The sequence below is a fragment of the Hibiscus syriacus genome, unplaced genomic scaffold (assembly GCF_006381635.1).
Source record: "Hibiscus syriacus cultivar Baekdansim isolate YM2019G1 unplaced genomic scaffold, ASM638163v2 tig00110347_pilon, whole genome shotgun sequence".
NCBI lineage: Eukaryota > Viridiplantae > Streptophyta > Magnoliopsida > Malvales > Malvaceae > Hibiscus > Hibiscus syriacus.
Window position 1 is genome coordinate 173,463 of NW_024062698.1, and position 19,902 is coordinate 193,364.

General features: G+C 33.7%; 2 protein-coding genes across 3 annotated transcripts; one reads left to right on the top strand and one right to left on the bottom strand.

Annotated features, from left to right (window-relative positions):
• The first annotated feature begins 4,038 nt into the window (after positions 1 to 4,038).
• On the top strand, positions 4,039 to 5,257 carry LOC120120774. Its single transcript, XM_039140308.1, has one exon. The coding sequence runs from the start codon at positions 4,254 to 4,256 to the stop codon at positions 5,127 to 5,129; it is 876 nt and encodes a 291-aa protein (XP_038996239.1). The 5' UTR covers positions 4,039 to 4,253; the 3' UTR covers positions 5,130 to 5,257.
• Positions 5,258 to 6,483: 1,226 nt separating this feature from the next.
• Positions 6,484 to 10,255, bottom strand: LOC120120760 (adenine phosphoribosyltransferase 3-like). 2 transcript variants are annotated; one of them, XM_039140294.1, is made up of 6 exons: positions 9,894 to 10,255; positions 9,436 to 9,549; positions 7,505 to 7,597; positions 7,032 to 7,181; positions 6,746 to 6,804; positions 6,484 to 6,638 (listed from the first exon to the last, which is right to left on the bottom strand). In XM_039140294.1, the coding sequence occupies exons 1-6, from the start codon at positions 9,973 to 9,975 to the stop codon at positions 6,585 to 6,587; spliced, it is 552 nt and encodes a 183-aa protein (XP_038996225.1). In that variant the 5' UTR covers positions 9,976 to 10,255; the 3' UTR covers positions 6,484 to 6,584. The 2 variants fall into 2 exon arrangements, with proteins under 2 accessions (XP_038996225.1, XP_038996226.1); XM_039140295.1 differs by having other exon boundaries at positions 6,493 to 6,638; positions 9,436 to 9,546.
• Positions 10,256 to 19,902: the final 9,647 nt, after the last annotated feature.

The window sequence follows — 19,902 nt, forward strand, 5'->3', positions numbered from 1 at the left end:
CACTTTAATCCATGTTGTTTTTGAATCAAAATGGTATGAAATTGTGCCCCAAAACATTTGCTATAATAATCTCCCAGTTCCAAGTACATCTGTACATGCTTGTTATTTTCATGTGTCAAAGCGAGCCTAAAACAGTGGGCAATTGCATAGTAAACTAGGTAAGCTTACATATTGGTGGCGTGTCAACGATCTAAGGCCATGCTAATGAAGAAGGCGCGAGAGTAAGAAATAAGAAAAGAAAGAAGCATTTATTGGGTAAAGGTTGAGCATTTATGACACTTGAATTCTCTGTCCCTTCAACGCATTCATCATACCAGTGCTCGAAGTGGTCAAATTGTGTCAAATCCACCATCCCCCCACTTAATTTCAGGCTCCCAGTCTCATTTCAATAACTAACGCGTGCATATCATCATCATTAATAATTAATCACCTCATATTGTTCCCACCTTATGTTCTTTTCTATTTATATTTCGAAACCGGTTGAAAATGACAAGAAAAGAAAAGGGTGGCCGAGCCCAAATTAATATCAACTCTTAATTTTATGTCTCGGGGATGAGAACTGAGAAAACAAGCAGTGTGAGTGAATATATCTAGGTTAATATGAGGGCATGTAAATAAAGCTAAACATACCAGTATCTAACGCAGTTCCCGGAGCTTGAAAAATAGCCAAGATTCCATAGGCGTGAAGGGTAAAGGCTGGCAAAACTCCACCCACAAGTCCAAAACCTCCACCCCTCCCGACCTTACCAACACCATGCACTCCTTTTTATTAACCCTCTAAAGTTATTCACTTTATTCATATTTAACCTAATTACTCCTTAATCCCATATGTATTCAAATTTTTTACCCCCGTCAATATTTGATCATGAATTCATAAACCAATAAACTATATGCAAATCTCAATGTTGTTGTCCCCTCCCCTTCCATTACCCCAAGGTAAAAGGAGAGAAAAAGGTTGTCGTTTTGTAAGTTTAAATTTCGTGCTTTTCCTAGATGCTTTTTATATTATCCCTGCCAGTTTCCATCCTCTTTCTATTCTTTCGTAGTTTGCTTTTTTATTCATTCCTTCTGTTTGTTTTCTCTCTTCAAAGTCCAGACTCCTATAAAAGATTCCTACCCTACATTTTATGGTTTTTGAAGGAAAATAATTCTGGGTTTTGTATGTAATTTAATACCAGCATGCATGTGATTGGATGGAGGAAAACCCAGTAGGTTAGAGGTCATGTAACAGTGGGTGTATGTATTTGTATCACAACAGAAGTGAAAGCCAAGGTCTCTACTGGTTTTTCTGCTGTTGAAACATCAAGCTCACCAAGAATCGCTGTATAAAAATAAAGCATATCAAATTAATTAACGTTTCTTTGATTTGAAGGTGCATTTCTCTCTGAAATAGAAATGCTTTCTATAAAAGAAAAAGGGGGGGGGGGGAGGGCTTAATACTTAATCCTTTTATCTGATAAACTTTTACATTTAAAGAAAACTTTCACTCTGTTCATTGTTCATTGGCAGGGCATATTTAGGGATGGCAAGCGGGTACAATTTCGTGGATTCCGCACCGTATCCGCTCCAATTGGGGCGGGGATGGGTATAATTTTAGTGGGTAGTGGGCGGGTGTGGATTTAGAAAGTGGTACCCGTCGCGGGTAGTGGGCGGGTAATGGGTTTGAGACCTTACCCGCCCCGCATCCGCACCGCATCCACCCGCCCCGCATCCGCCCTCCCCACATCCGCCCGCCCAACTAAATATCCATTAAATTTTAGACCATTCTGAATTTAGGTGTAATTTTAAGAGACTAATTTATAAATCCTAATATTGTATAAGATATAACTTGTAATTTAACCAAGTATTAGGGATAAGTTTATGCATAAATTTTTTTCTTTTAAACCTCTTGTCTTCACTCTCCAGCTTATTCATGTATGTTTCTTCCTTTTTTACTTGAAATTTAATTTTTGTAAGAGTCATTTCCGTAGTCATTTCGTTTTAAGCTCCTCTGCATTTAGTTTTAAGAGTTTAATTTTTATTTGCTCGTACTGATTTTTAATTATTTTTTAGATTTATCTTAATGTTTGTTTTAAGCTTAATTTCTTAATGTTCTACAAATCAATATCTTCTGACTGAGCACCCACGTTTTTGGCTAACAGAGTCAGATCGTTGCTTCTCAAATCTCTATTTTTAACGCCACTGAATAGAATTAAGTGTTTCACATGTGCTTCACAAACCTCCATTTTTAACGCCATTGAAACTGACTTTTTCAAATTCAAATTTCAACCGAGTATTTTGCAATACTGGTGTTTTATTATGGTGTTTTATGAGAATGATGATTGTAATACTGGAGTATCAGATGTCACAAGTATTGCTTGAAATTTTAGAATGTTGTGCCAAAGAACAAAAACATTATGTGCTTGTCATTTATATTTCTAGACTTTAATTATGTCTTTTATTATGATGTTTTATGTACTTTAAAATCTATATTAACACTTAACTCAGATAATCATTAGTTTATTTTATTATTATGTTTCTTAATAGATGTGTTTGTTTTATGTTTGTTACTTATGTATAACTTAAGTTTGTTGTCAGGCGGGTCTAGCCGGGTACTTCTCCAGTGGATAGTGGGTGTGGGGATGGATTTGAGAATGTACCCGCGTGGGCGGGTGTAGATTTGAAAATTTTTACCCATCATGGGTGGTGGGCGGGTGGTGGATTGAAAAATATTAGGTGGGTATGGGGATGGGGGAGGGGGTATCCGCACCCGACCCGCCCGTTTGCCATCCCTAGGCATATTGTTCATTTGTGATGGATTTAAACAATAAAGATACTGTTAGTTAGATTGCTTTAAAATGTACCAGTGCCTTCCCATTGCTAATGCTACCTACCTGCACTCAATATCTTTAACCCCAAAATCAACTCTTTTTAATTATCTCACAAAATTATTTCATTCCTTCTTCTCCCAAAAATAAACCCAATAGGTTCAAAATGTAAAAGGATTCTTTTATGAATATATGTTTGATTATTTTAATATTATTTTTTATACCATAAAACAAAAGCTTAAATTAATAATAGAGGGGAAAGAAATAAACTTCTACTAATTTTGGAAGCATGTCAAATTATAAAACAAAAAATGGCATGGGAGGAAAAATACCAAATAAAATGTTTTACTCAATTATTAATAAGATTATTAATAGAACATTTCATTTTAAAAATATACAAGCATATGATCACTTAATTAATGGATCATCATAAATGACATTGGACCATTAAAAATAAAACATACTTTAGAAGGTGTGGTTAGGAAATACATTTTAATGATTTTCTTATTGGGTAAATTACAAACAGAAGTCATTCAATTATTAGTATGATTATAAAATGACAATTCAATTATTACCGATATACAAATACACCATTCAATTTCAAAAAATTATAAACGAGTCACTCAATTAATATAAATAAATAAAAAAAACATATTCGAGTTTTGGGCTTTTGAAGATCAATGATCCATTCTATATAATTTGAACAATGGAGAAGCTGTCGTTAGTGAGAGGAATAATATATGTCAAGACATATGTCATCTCGCAGGTTAAAAAGTGTTAAAAATTTTGAGGTGATTTTATGACTTGATAGAGATTTTCAATAATCTTATATAATGAATTAAACAGCAGACCAATGTGAATTCTTATGGTAAAATTTTGGGTTGAACGATCATATAGTAGACAACGACAATTGACATGAAGACACATCATCTTATTGGTACAATCAATTAATTAAGTGACTCGTTTATAATTGTTAAAAAATGATGATTCATTTATAATTTTATGGATAACCAAATGAGCTATGATATAGTTTACCAAAAGTATTTGTACCATAAAAGTAAAGTAGGTAACAAAATTTTCCTAGAAGAAGAAAAAACAACAAGAAAAATAGTTGGTTTCTAATGTGAGATAGCTTTCTTCATTAATGGAAATTTGTTTACATACCCGAAGCAAACAAATTGTAAGACAGAATCCACGTGGTTTATACCTTTATCTCTGAAGTTCTCACAAGGAAATTATCGTCATTCCGTTTTCATACCCCCCTTCACGACACAAGCTCAATTAATCTCTTTTCCTCTCACTCCCACAACCTCCAATGCTACAAAACAACAAAAAATGAAAGCTCCCAACAACAACAGCTCCAAATCAAACTGAAAACAAAGTGTTCGTCAAAAAAAAAAAAGAGCGAAACTTTTCAGATTCTTTAGCTATAAAAGGGATCCGAGAATGGCGAGCGGGTGGGTCAAATCTTTGCAATGCAAGTCGAGAGCTTATGAAGATGTTTATCGCCCCAGCCCCAAGCATTTGATTCCCAGTACCAGTTGTGCACGGAGTTCTCAGAGTATCAAGGACGTCATCGAAACGGCCAAGAAGAAACCCAAGAAATCGGATCCCAAGCCCAACCCTAAACCGCATTCGAGGTCCAGCAGTAAGTCCGAATTCGAGTTGAATATTCCTCCTCCTCGACCATGCCGGAGTACTTCTCTCCCTGCACGTCCCCTTAGGAACCCTGACCCTGTCCTGCCGGCACTCACAGAACTGGCCGAGGGTCACCCTTCGAGGAATGTGGTGGAAATTATTTTTCATACGAGTTGGAGCCCCAAGGCTTTCACGGGTCGGATCGAGATGGTTTTTAAAGTTCAAAATGGACCGAGGACGGTGAGCAGGTTCGAGGAGTATCGAGAGAATGTCAAAACTCGGTCCGGCTCGGACTCGCGCTCGGGTGGTCCGACTTTTGCTGACGAGGAAAATGCGAGGTGCGTCGCGGACGGTAACGAGGTAATGCGGTTCCATTGCTTGGGTACCACTTCGGGGAACTGTGGAATGAACGACAAGTGGCTATTTCCCGGCGGGAAAGGTGCCGCCATTTGCACTTACTCCGGTAGCGGCGGCGCCCACGATAGCGCGGGAGGTGGGAGGGGGAGGAAGGCGATGTTGGTTTGTCGGGTCATCGCTGGTCGGGTCTCGAAGCGGGTGGGGTTCGGGTACGAGCGGTTGGTGGAAGGGCGAGTCGGGTATGACTCAGTGAGTGGAGACAACGGCGAGATGCTCGTGTTTGATCCGCGTGCAGTGTTGCCTTGCTTTCTTATTATCTATAAATAAAATATTATTAGAAAAAAGGGGAGAAAATTGGGTTGATAAATGCTAATTAATCCACTTGCCTACCCTTTGCATTTTACTTTTTCTACTTAAATTGTTGTCGACTCATTAATTAAACGCTTGGCGTTTGTTGTGTTTAAACGGACTTTGAATTAAAAGTAATTTTGTCATTAGTTTAGTTGATTACAGCCCTAAAGGATTGAATATGATGTCAATTAGGTGTTGTTTGTGGAAGTTAAGACTTTGATTCACCTACTCCCCTTTAGCTTCTCTTCTAATTTTGTTTCTATTTCTCCATTGAGCCAAGTAAGAATGACATGATACACGTAAAGATTCGTGAAATTGAGGATCATAGTGTATACAGTCCCTGATTCCAGTTGCAAGACAATCTAACAGCCCAAATAATCAGGTCAGGAATTTGCAAATTGAGGCTGTTTTGTGAATTTTATTGCAAATTACAGGAAAATATCTTTTGTTTTAATTATTTTAAGAATATAATAATGGGTTAACACATGAATTAAGTTGATAAAATATTTGAATATTATTTGTTAGTGTTTTAGAATTACGAGTAGATTAAAATAGTACAAAATCGAGGATCCAATTTATTATTATATTAACTGTTACATTATGTTAAATTATAACAAAAATGATTTCTTTTTTTACAAATTAAAGGATTATTTTATACTTTTTCATGATTAGAAGATATAGTTTAAAAAGAAACTATAATATAGAAACTGCTTACATATTTTACCCACCTATCTATGATTATGAACAAGTGAATGGAGAAAGAGGTGAAATCTAGTGTGGAATTATGATCCCTGTTTGGCAGGCACCTGCTATTAAAAAAGCAAACCCCCCCTGAATCAAAATTGGAACCGTTCAGCCCCCAATGTCATCAATGAAACTATAACCTCCTACCTTGTGGCGTAAGTCACGTTGCAGTTATTTTACAATGTTAAATCGTCACGGCGTTGCCATTATCATAAGATTAAGTAAAATATTATGTTCATGATTTGAGCTTATTTGATTACTTTATTTATGTATTTGAATGCATCCGACCAAACACTATAATGTTGTCTTCAATCGCCTAATGGAATGCGAAAATGCAAGGGCACCAATCATACCAACTGATGGGCTTTTGGGCTGTATCTGCCCCTTAGATTAAGGAGTGCAGCAACCAACTTTGCATATTATTATTTGCTGCTCAAGTCATCTCGAAGCCTTAATTCATTTGCCTTCAACTTTGTTGAGGAATAATGCAATCAATGAGTGCGATGTTCAACTCTTTCTCGACAGTGACAACAAATCTACAATCTTTAAACCGCAGAAATATACGGTCTTACCTTTCTCCGTCAAACTTCACTAATCAAAGTTCAGATCTGTTTTTCTAAAATAGAGTCCAGAGCTATTATCCATGGAGGTGGAGCTCTAATGTACAAACTGTATCATCAGCCAGGATCAATGGGACTCCACAAGTACATATAGTGGCTTCCCATTCAACTGTTCTCGACCCTACAAAATACACCAAATTTATGTGTTATTACAGAAGAATTTATAGGAAAGGCGACACTTCTCATCTTCCATCAATTGTCGAGTGCATTCGGAAATAGAATACACACCTTTAGATCGGGTAATTCGATAACACATGCGCATTCAACTACATCGGCCCCGACTCGTTCTGAAGATACACATTCATAGTAAGATTTGAATAACCAAGAAAAGACATCTTTGACAGGATAATAACCAATGGCAAAGATATCATAGATGATAGTTTTATTTCCTAACAAAATATAAGTGCAACATGACTCGAACTAAATGTCAACTAATCTGCCAGTTTCATTTGGACAAGGTACAGGTTTTAGATTGATAACAACTTCTTGTTTGTCTGAAGAGTTCAAAACTTACCGAGTAATTTCATAGCAGCACAAAGAGTGCCTCCAGTTGCAATCAAGTCATCAACAACCAGGGCCCGGTCACCAGGTTCAACAGCTCCAAGATGCATCTCAAGACAATCCCTTCCGTATTCCAGTTCATACTCTTCCGATATAACTTTACCTAACACCATTGCACATTTAAAAGAAGAAAAGCAAACATACAAGTTAGCCTCAAGAATTGAATAAATCCAAAGGTAACAAACATGACAAGTAATCACCCTGGATATTCAGCAATTTCGACCATTAATTCTCTATGACAATGATTATATATACAAAGCGGATTGAGCTGCTGTATTAACAGGATTCTCTGCTATATCGCAGATAGCCAGATAAATTCTAATAACACAAGCCTGCCATATATTTTACAAGGAAATTATAAAAGATTTTTTGCCATATTGTGCATAGCTGAGCGCTAGGACCATGTTGCAGAACTACAAGTATTACCAGGCAACTTCTTCGGTTTTCTTAAGGGGACAAACTTTGCTCCGATTTCCAGTGCAATGGCTGGACCAAAGATAAAACCCCGAGCTTCTATACCTGTGATTCAAGCTTTTTTATATCATCTATAAATCAAAGATACACAAATGGGAAAAAGATAAGTGAATGGAGAAAATTTCCAAATGACACAAGACAAATTGAAACACAAGCATTGCTCCAAATTCATCCACCATTCCCTCTCTGCTTCAGTAAAAACTAGCTTCTCCTCAACCTCTGACAAATCTAAAACATTAACCATCCCAATGACAAGCCATCCAGCACACTACTTGATGCTTGTCATCAACTAAACTAAAACTGATAAAAGGTATTTGTGTCATTTTAGTCGAAGGCTACCATGAATTTACTTCCACATGGCTTTACAACCCAGGTAGATGTGATCTGGAACAAACTTCTAACTAAAAGATGCAAAAATACGGTCAAAACTGCCACATGACAGACTTTGTTGTTGAGTTTCAATTAATGTACAACCATGAAAATCCTAAATGGGATCGGTAAAGAAAGCCGCTCTAACAGAATCTAGCACATGCAGAACCAATATTTTGTCATGGACACAAGAATTGTAAGTCGATTAACAGTTTATTGCAGAATTAAATCAGATTTGAGTTAAATGAAAAACAGATTCTATTCCCATGGCAATCAAGTACGACAAACTCAACTGTTCGTTGATGAAAATCAAAGCCCTAGGAGTTTAACCTAACCAACTGGATAATGTTAACCAGAATGATGATAACATGTCCATATCTCATGAGTGAGACACTGCAACTTTCCATAGAAGGCAGCATAAAAGTTCATAAACACATCAAGACAAACTAAGTCCACATTAGCACACAAGGAGACAAACTCTAATGCATATGAAATAAGATAAAGCACATAAATAATAAATTCTTAATTTTTTTTCACTTAAAAATAAAAAATAACAAGGCACCCCTATCAATGATAAGATCATTAAACCTTCTTAACTTCCTATTAGTTTGTCAAAGCGACAATGAATACTAAAAACACAGAGAAAATAATCATTTCATTCAGAAATGTAGATACTAATCAATCAACAAAAGTTGAGCTACAACTGCTAATGGTTTGAACATCCATCAATCTCCCCCGCATCTCATTCAGTAGTTCCAAAAGATTCATCAGCTAAATGGTTAATGAAAGAGAAACAGAAGAAAAAAAAAGTAGTTTTTGAGTAACTTCATATTAAATTCAAGTGGTCTAGAAAACAACAAATGCATCATATAAAAATGGCATCAATCATTCAGCATTAGCAAAGAAGGTAACCACATCAGGGTTCTATAATTAAGCTTCAAAATAATGGGGTGGGGGCCGGTATTTACATCATCCGGTCCACCTCATGCAAGGTGGGGGCATCCATCAACAACCACCATCAAAGCCAAGTAGGATCCAAGCACATGGCCATGACAAGAATGTGTGTGGGAAGAAATAGATGGAGGGAGCAATCAGTGGCTCACCCCCACTAGCAAAGGGTGTTAAATTGTCATGTATTTTAAAAAAAATATTTGCATTTTCTATTAAAAATATGTTTTTGACCTCAAAATTTTATAAATTCATCTCGAGTAAAATTCTACTTAAAATCAGTTAAAGAAAAAACAGTCACTTCCATTCCAAAATCAGTTAAAGAGTATTCAAAAAGACAACCAGAAATTTAAGCAACTTGAAAGGGCATTCTTTTTTTCACCCCTGTTTCAACAAGAGCATACTTTTTCATATAAGCACGGACCCTACCCACACTGATGCTGATCAAAGAGCCATAAAAAGTTCTTAAAAATATATGGACCTTTCACAGATAAAAAAAGTAGTATAATAACAACCCAAATATAAAAGGCATTTCTTTTTCTCCCTTATCTTCACTTTCGTTTTACCTGCAACGACCGAAATGTTCTTCCCTCTGTATCTTTCAACGAACAAATCAACAGTATCTTTAAATGCTTTAGGATCCAGTAAAAGAGTAGTTATATCTTGAAACATAATGCCTGCCATTTCCACCATAAAAAATACCAAATTCACAATCTTACATTAACAAGCAAAAACCTGGAACTAATTTCGTAAACCGCCCAATTTTCTTTCAAAATGACAAGTTCCTAACTTGAATTGGATAGAAAAGCCGTATCAATTATCTATATAGCTTCAGTCTTGATGGTAGTTTGTATGTTGATTCCTAGGGCCCAAAAAACTGGTTTTTATATCATTATCCATTGTTTAACAGTTTCGTGACAATCATGGATAATAAACAAGAACGAAAACAGATAACATGACGGAACAAAGAGACGAAAAAACCATTTTTTTCAAGGGAACAAAAGGGAAGAAGAAACAGAGGAACCTGATTTGGGGAAATTGGGGACAACACGAATCCTGGATTGGATGCCATGAATACGGGGATCTTTGTCTCTGTAAGCCGACATTGTCTATTGCTTTTACGTAATATATATGTATATATATTATCTACTTCCCTGTCTTTTTAATCTTATTCCTTTCTGTCCCTTTAAACCGCGCAAGCAAAGTAGAAAGAAACAACCTTTCCTCTAGTCTCTCCCGACGCTCTTCCTTTGATACTTCTCACCTCCCAAACACAAACCAAAACACACCCTTTAACTGGAGGTCGAGAAGATAGAAAAAAAGTGATTGTTTATTATAAGAGATTTTAGTTGTTGGCTAGAGATAGAGAGAGAGTTCTCTGCGCAAAAATTATAGAGAGTAAGGGAAGAAATCTTTGCTGCTATATAAGTATGGGGAGAGAGTATGTGTAAAAGAAGGTTAAAAACAATGATAAAATAAGTTGGACAGAAATTAAAGAAAAACAGAGGTGAAAAAATATGATATAAAATCAACATATATTCTATGACTAAAATAATATATCAAAACACACTAACACTATAATATCACCACAATATATTCTATGACTAAAGAAGTGTTTATCGTTAATTGGAAAGCTTTAAAGTATTTTTTAACATAAAGATAATATTAAATAAATATTTTTAATAAAAATAGATTGAGAAAAATATTTTTTTTATCAAATCACCAAGATCGTTATTAGGCATTTATAAAATATTTTTAATTATATTTTTCGAAAGCACGTTTGAATTTCAACAGTAATACTAGATTGAGAGTATTGTATTTCCTCAACAATCGACGTTATTAGCATAATTTTTCAACCTTTCTAGAAAGCATGGAAATTTCCAATAGAAACGTATGTTGGTAAAATACTAAAGGTTTAATATAAAAATAAAATTTTAAATTATGTATCGAAAAATATTTTTGTGTTTAATTTTTTTGTTAAAAATATGTATTTAATATTTTCTTCGTTACACTTTTAGGTGTCTGACGTTAAATTTTACCGTTAAATGACACGTCTCACCTTATATATTTTTTTGAATTTTTTTTAAAAAAAAAACTAAAATTAATATTATTTTTAAAAAAGTCTCTATATTTTCATTCATTTCACAAAACACCCCAAATACTCCCAAATCCATAACCCAAATTCCAGCAAACTCAACCCATCGACAATGAAACCTACAACCGATCATCCTTAATCCAAAGTCCAATGAAGCCCAACCACCATCTTCGATCGATTTGCGCACGATTTGAGATGATTTGTGCGACATTGTTTCCAATTTTGCTCGTGATTTACAACAATTTGAGGCTAATTTTTTTTTTTTATCGCTGACAGATTTAAGAGTGACGACAAGGGCCTTGACAAGAATGGAGTCCGACGACCGATCATTTTGATATTTTTAAAACATTTGAGTTTTTTTAAGTAATAATTTTATTTATGTTTTTTTTAAAATAAAAGTTTTAAAAAAATCTAAAGGCGACATGTGACAGATAACAATTAATTTTCACAGTCAGACACCTAAAAGTATAACGAGAAAATGTTAGAAACATATTTTTAACAAAATTTTATTGAGGCTTTAAAACGTTTTCCGACGCATAGTTTGAACACCTATTTTTATATTAAACTAATACTAAATTATTATAACAAAGAAATTAGAAAACACATATTCTAATCACTTAAAACTATTAAACAACATTGATAATAATAATAAAATTAAAAGGAAATAAAGTAGTAATAGTGTGATTTATTATATTGTAACAAAATTATTATCTTAAAAGTAATTTTTATCTTATTAATGTAATTGTGAAATTGGCCTCCCTAAAATTAACATAATATTTTTAAATTTTTATATTTAAATAAAGATAATAAAACTCGATTAAAAATATTTTTTCTAAGGAAGGGATTAACGAGAACGAAAAGAGAATAAATGAGATAATTTTTTCGATGTATAATATATTTAACTGTAATTTCGTATTTATAGAGAGAATTGAAGATAAATTTATAAATAAAGAATATTAAAAATATTAAAAATGTCATCAAATGTTAAATTTAAAATATAAAAACTTTAATAGATAATCTAGAAGAAAAAACTTGTTGGTTTAATAGTTTCCGAGGCCTTCATATTTTTCTTCAAAAATGATAATATCAAAAATTATACTTAACGTTTAATGAAATAATCACTTTGGACCATTATTCTTTTTTTAGTATTTTAATTCTCAACGCTTCATTTTTGTCATAATGACCCCCTTTTAGATGAAAACTGTTAATTGACAAACTATCAACGCTTGTTATTGATGTGATTTTTCATATGTGCTTAATTATTCACATGGTATGTATCAAAGATAAAGAATAGATTTATTCAATCTAATCCAATCTAATCCAATCTAATCCAATCAATACAATTTTACCTTGTATAAACCTTATATTGTGTAAAGCTTTGACTTTCCTTAGAAATAGGTTTTCTTGTAATCTTATATATGCTCATCACTTGTAAATGTTAAAATTATCAGTTATACAAATACTTTACATGAGAATTAGAGCCTAGTAGAATTTCTCTACCTGATCATTTTTACGCTCTCCTTCAAATCAAATATCCTCTCATGGTTCCATCTTCCACCACCAACAATCTCGTGCATCTCAACACACCAACCAATTTTTCAATCAAACTTACGTATGCCAACTTTTCCGTTTGGCGTCAAAAAATGGAGCCCACTCTCATTGGTTTTGAGCTCATCGGTTATATTGATGGTTCACAGTCTTCCCCACCTTAGTTTATCGATGCTGCAACAAAAATTGCTAATCCTGAGTATTTGCAATGGTATCGTTAGGATCAAATCTTGCTCTTCTTGGCAATTATGATGATCTAGTTCAATCTCTCATTTAATCCATTACCACTGCTAAAATAGCGTGGGATACTTTAGTTGAAATTTATGTTTGTGCTTCTCCTGGTCGTATTTTTGCTTTCAAATCCAAGCTAGCTCATAATCCGCGTGGTTTTCATTCTATCACTGACTATAAAAAATACATACTATATATTGTCTCTGATTTTGCCTTGGCAAGCTTTCCTATTTCTAATATAGATATATTGATTTCTATTTTCAATTAATTAGGCGATGAATATCATTAAATAATTGTTGTTATTCATATGTGTAACACACCGACCATAATGCTTAAGTTGTTTGAGATCTTAATTGACCATGAACTCTTCTCTAAGAATCTAAGCAAGACACACTTCTTGTCATGATAACTTCTGCACAACGAGGTAATCAGACTCATGGTTTTTCGATCAACCACTCTCGAGGGAATAATGGAAGCCATTCCAAATGGAAAAATATTGTGTGTAAGTTCTATAATTTTCTAGGGCATATTATTTGGGATTTTCGTAAGCTTGTTCGATTATTTAATAATAACTTTTATCAATAGTCAACGCTTAACCCATCAGTTGTCAACGTTGCTGCTACTCATTCATTATCTGAACATGCTCCTTGAACGTTTGATAGTGGTGTTTCACATCATACCACCATGACTACTAAAATTCTTCAGGATCTTTTCGCTTATAATGGTATTGATACGATTCAATTGAGTAATGGTAATTCTCTACCTATATCTCACATTGATCGATGAATAGTTCCCATTGTTATTAAGTCTCTTTTCCTCATAGATGTATTATGTTTTCCTTAGTTACATACAAAAATAGTGTTGGTTTCTTAATTATTTAGACTAATAATGTATCTATTGAATTCTTTGACTCACAATTTCTTGTTAAGGATCAACCCTTTATAACTCCTCTTCTTCATATCAATAAAATTGGTAGTGCCTACTATACTCCAAAATCTTTTCTTCCTCGAATAAATTTAATCAGTTGTTTATCCGTGCATCAACTACATCACAAGTTAGTTCATCCGTCCGATAAAGTCTCAGCCACTATATTACGTATATGTAATATACATTACTCTGTCAACTTGAAAGAATTTCATTGATCTTCATTTCTTATTAGCAAAAGTCATAAATTGTCATTTGGTCAAAATGTTATGACAAGTTCTCTTTATATTGAACTATTTTATTCTGATGTTTGGAGCACAAAATATATATTAAATAATGGATATTCATATTATGTGGTGTTTGTTGACTATTTCACCAAATATAATTGGTTATACCCGATGAAGAAGAAATTTGATGTTGTAGCAATTTTCCTCAGTTTAAAAGGCTTATTGAAAACTTTTTCAAGCATGTTGTTGTATCATATTCTCTAATAATGGAGGTGAGTTTTTTAATCTCTTACCCATTATGAATTTTGAAAGTATTTGGCACTTCACTTCACTGCCTCATACTCTTGAACACAACAAGACTACTGAACAAAGATATCATCACATAGTGGAGACTTGTCTTTCTCCACTTCAGTTTGTATCTCTTCTAACAAAGTATTGACCTTATACTTTTCAGGCGGCTGTTTATCTCATCAACTAGATGTTAAAATCGATATTGGATAATATGCCTCCATACTCCCTACTTTATCAACAATTTGAATACTTATTCTTTCTCTGGCTACGGTCGTACATGAATCATAAACTTGAACCACCATCCATTGAATATGTTTTCTTGAATACTCTATAACATAGTCTGCTTATAAATGCTTGGATCTAGATAACAACAAAATTCATATCGCTTATCACGTTCGATTGGTTCCTCACATTTTTCCGTTTGTTACACAGAATATAATCATTGTTCCACAATATTCTTCTTCGACATTATTCACTGCTATCTCAGTATCCTTTCCTACAACTCTATTGATTGATATGTCATGAAAAAAATGATGAATTAGTTATAGTGCCAACACCCTTGCCTAACATACCAAAACAACTTGATGATCTACCTGATGCATCAACACCCTTCATTGATTTATTAGAGCATAATAATGTACTTGTTGCTACAACTGATCCCTTGTCACAATAAAATACTCATCAACCACACATATTTTGGCCAAATCCAAGATATTTTTATCCTTCATTTGTTAATGCCACCAAATGTCATCTTTTGTCTTCCACATTGGAGCCAAAAGTTGTAACACCCCCAACCCGTACCCGACCCGGATACAAATCTGAGGTGTCACATTAACTATTTAAAACATGCACATTTATAAAAACTATAGAAAATTTAAACTTTCATTAACATAAAAAAAATTTATGTTTTACATAATTAAATCCAAAACGATACAAAATTGATCAGAGCATATATAAATTACACTTTTCTACATGCCAACATTTTTTATACAAAAAATACATACTGTGAATTTACTTCTGATCTGATCTTCGAGTGGATGTATGTTGTCCTGCTGACCCTAAGCCTGATTGTCTTGCTTCTCAGTACCTACATGTAAAAATACTTACACGCTAAGTCATAGACTTAGTGAGGCATAAACATATAATAATTCATTTCCGATAAATATGAACATGCAAACTAATTACTCAAATACCATCCTAATTATCATATCATAATTTATTCATGTCACACATATGATACAATATAATCAATAATAATATGGTAACATACACTCATGTAAATACTTTTGATATCTTTTATAAGCTCATGCTCATTACTGAGAACTTAAGGTATGCGAGTACATTGAGGTTGTGCATATATGTTGTCACCACAGCTCGTATAAGGGTCCATTGAGTGGCATGTGAAATATGTCCCAGAGGACTTATGCATGTATCCCGAAGGACATATGTATATCTCCCGAAGGACATGTGTATATGTCCCGAAGGACATGTGTATATGTCCCGAAGGACCTGTGTATATGTCCCTAAGGACCTATGTAACCCTCGACCCTTGGCATGCCAACTATACCTACAGCTCTCACATCATATAACATGGGCATTATTGTTATACTTTTTATATTCATGTACTCATGTCTTATCTCTTATAATCACATATGTCTTTTCTTCCATCACATAGCACATGTACATATAATCATCAATCTCATGTCATATAACATAGGTTATTTGAATATGTTTATAGGAATCATATCTCATTTATCAAATTACATACACATATATATAACTGACACATGTATTTATAATGATCATCATGTATGCATGTTCATAACTATTGAACTATGAAACTAACATAAAAAATATACTTATCACAAGTCTTATTTCTATTGAATTATACCTATAGTATGCATTCACCTTAATTTTCAAATCCACCTCTATAATTTTCTCTCTTTGGATCGATCCTAACTCTGTGATCGTTCCGTAACTTGCTTGTGCTCGATATCTACACAATCATATATATATATATATATATATATATATATATCAGCATTCTAAATATCATGATTCGATCCTTAATTTCTTAAGCTAAAAGAAATGTTTAATTTTGTTTTTCCTCTTGAAGTAGTATCGGTACCCCCATAGGGTATCGATACTTCTCTAACTATGGTATCGATACCATTCCTGGTATTGATACCCGTTTGCATTCAAAGTTTTTGTTTCAAAAATGGTATCGATACTATCTTTATTGTATTGATACCCTTGGTATCGATACTATCTTCCAAGTATCGATACCCCATGAATGCATTTATCAAATTCAACATTATGGTATCAATATTGTTCAATTAGTATCGATACCCTTATACCAAATGTCCCTATTTTACTCTTGAAGTATCGATACTAGATGAAGCAGTACCAATACTTAAAGCCCATATTTCACTTTTAAACCCAAAAATTCACTTCTATCAGCTTAAACACTTCATGTCTTAACCCCCTTTATACTCTTAACTCAAATACATATACTTAAACCAATTTCTATTCATTCAACACATCCTTATCCTCAAAATCTCATCCTCTATATGGAAATCAAGAATCATACCAAATTTTCAACATGTTCTAATTTCAATTCTATCACTTCATATCTATTAATTCAACTATTGACAAGTCAAATGTAGTTTCAAATTCCACTTATAAACTCTTTTCCAAAATTTCATTTAAAGACTCCTCATCTTAAATCTCTCCTAACTCCTTCATTCTTTTATTTAAAGTTAACTTAAGCTTTTCTTAAGCTTAAGTATCACCTAAGGATCATAAACCAAACTTAAATTCAATGATTAATAAACTAACAAGGAACTCACCTTTGCCTATGGAGCTCAAGCCAATAGAAGGAAGAAGAATGAAGATGTCTCTGGAAAATCTTTCTTTTCCCCCTTTTTCCTCCAACTCCACGTCATAACCAATACCAATTTTTAATTCATTTACTGGTCAAATAACTATTTTTCTCTTCCATTCATCCTTCTTTGATATTTAATCCTTTACAAAATTTTCAATATAAGTCCCTAAACTATTCAATTTATCTACTTTAGCCAATCAATTTTGAATTTTTTTCAATCTAGTCACTAACCCGCTATTGAGGATGTTACAAAAGCTTCCACTTAGGCTCTTAAAGAATAATTATGGAGGCAAACTATGGAAGATGAGTTTACTGCCTCTATGTGTAATCATACATGAGATCTTATTATGCATGAAATAATGTCCATACGACTTTGTCGATTGTACAAAGCCAGATTAGTAGTAAAGGGACATTTTTAAGAGGTTGGTTGAGATTGTTTTGAGACTTTTAGTCTTGTGATGAAACTTTTTACGATACTTATTATATTTACTATTGAAATTCATCGTGTATAGCCTATCAAGCAACTTGATATTAATAATGCCTTCTTAAATGACACTTTGTATGAGGAAATCTATTTAGAACAACCTCAAGAATTTGTTGATCCCATGAAACCTTCTCATGTTTATCGATTATGTAAGGCCTTGTATAGACCAAAATGGGAACCAAGGGCATGATACATTGAGCTTTCTTAATTTATTCTTCAGTTTAGCTTTCTTAAATCCAAGGTTGATGCATCACTCCTCACTTACAATATAAAGCGAGTCATTTTTTATCTTCTAGTATACACAGATGATATTGTGCTTACTGGTAAAATTACTAACTTCATTGCTCATTTTACTAGATTTTTTCTCTACGAAAAGGATATAGGGCTACTCAACCATTTTCTTGGCATTAAGGTCATTTCCATTTCAGTTGGTTTGTTTTTATCCTAAGCATAATATATTTCAAATATCTTGGCATAATTTAATATGGAAATTCCAAGAAAATTGTAGCATCTATGTCTTCCTCTGACAAATATCTCTACATTAACCATTTATGTCGCTAGATATCTCGAGTTATCCGTGGTTACTTGGTCTTCTTCACTATCTCACAATTACTCGTTCTATTATTGCTTTTATTGTTAATCGACTATTTTAATACTTTCAAGATTTTATACTTGTACATCATATAGTAAATAAATGTATCATGCGCTACTAAAAGGTATGTTACGTCATCACATTCTTTTTAGTTCGGCATCTTTATTCCATTTTACCGTCTTTGCCAATGCGAACTCAGGTGGATCCTCTAAGGATGAAAAATCCACTATTGAATATGTTATTTATTGTGGTTCTAATCTCATCTCATAGAATTCAGCTCGTTAGAAAACGATCTTTCACTCTTCCATAGAAGCTAAATATCGTGTTGTGCAAAATGTAAGTACAAAAGTACTTTAGGTTCAACCTCCACTTTAGGAAATTGATGTTTTTTTAATAAAGAGAGTAGTTAGTATGCAGTTATGAAGTTTGTTAGTTGTTAGGGTTGTTAAAGGTTGGTTACTCTTTGCTTGTAATTTGTATATAAGGTCATGTATTCTTAAATGCAAATAGAATCCTTTAGCTTTTATCTCTAGTTTAATGAATTTCAACATGTTATCAATTAAAGTTGGTCATAGTGGGTTTTTCTTGTGAGTGGCATCTGTCTTCTTTCCTGCATCGATATTTTTTTTCAAGGTGTTCTCATAGATGCGTCTTGAAGAACTGAAAGGAATTCACACAAAAATGTGAATGTGGTGCTTGATAAGATGAACTTATTGTTATTGAGACAGCAAGTCTTGCTCAAAGTGAGGAGTCATTAATTGGGGTTCTTATTGACAGGAGTGATACAACCCCCACTTCAAGAGATTGCTAGTGATGATAGTGTGATGATTCTCAATGAAGCTTATGATGACTTTATAGCCCAAGATAACGTCTTGGTATGTTTGTTTCTTTATATGATTAGTGCTCAGTTGTTACCTCAATTTGTGGGTGCAAAAAAGTTAACTGAGGTATGAAGTACTGTTTTACGATTATTTGCGAGTAGGTATGCAATAGTTGCTATTAACTTGCATTGTAAGTTATAGTCATTCAAGAAGGGAGGAGATAACATGCATACATACCTAACTAAGGTAAAGGAAGTTTGTGATGATTTAGCATCTTGTAGAAGTCTCATTTCTCATGTTCAACAAATTACCAGTATTCTTAAAGGACGGTCGAGGGAATATCATCCATTTATGGTGGTTATAACAACTAATGTGAGTTAATTCCCCTGGAAAAAAAAGTTTATTTGATGCCTATTGATGTTAAAACTCAGTTTGCCACCTTTTTGATCAAGAAGAAACAATGTTGGTAAGTGTACATTTGGTTCAGACTAGTAGAAGATCTTCAACAGACGTGCAATCAAAAAGGGTATTCAACTCATACCTCTAGTAGGAATGCTGGTCAAGGTCGTGGTAGACCGAGGCTTTAATGCCATATATGTGGCAAGCCTGGTCATCTGGTTAGGCATTGCTGGTATAGGTTCGATAAAACTTTTTTTAGTTTTACTGATAATAATGCTCGTTTGAGGGTAAAAGAAGAATAAACTAAAGGTAATTGTGCTTCTTATGAAATATCAAGTTGTGCTTGTTGCTTGACCAACTCGAGGGGCATTCAATGTCTTCTTCTCAGATGCATATGACCTCTGCGATTGCTAATGGACAATGGGTGGTTGATTCAGGTTCCAAGCACTATGTAACCCCATATGATAGTAAAGTTGGGTGTCAAACTGATCATGGTGGACCAGGTAAGCTTATAGTAGGAGATGGTAATTTTTTTCT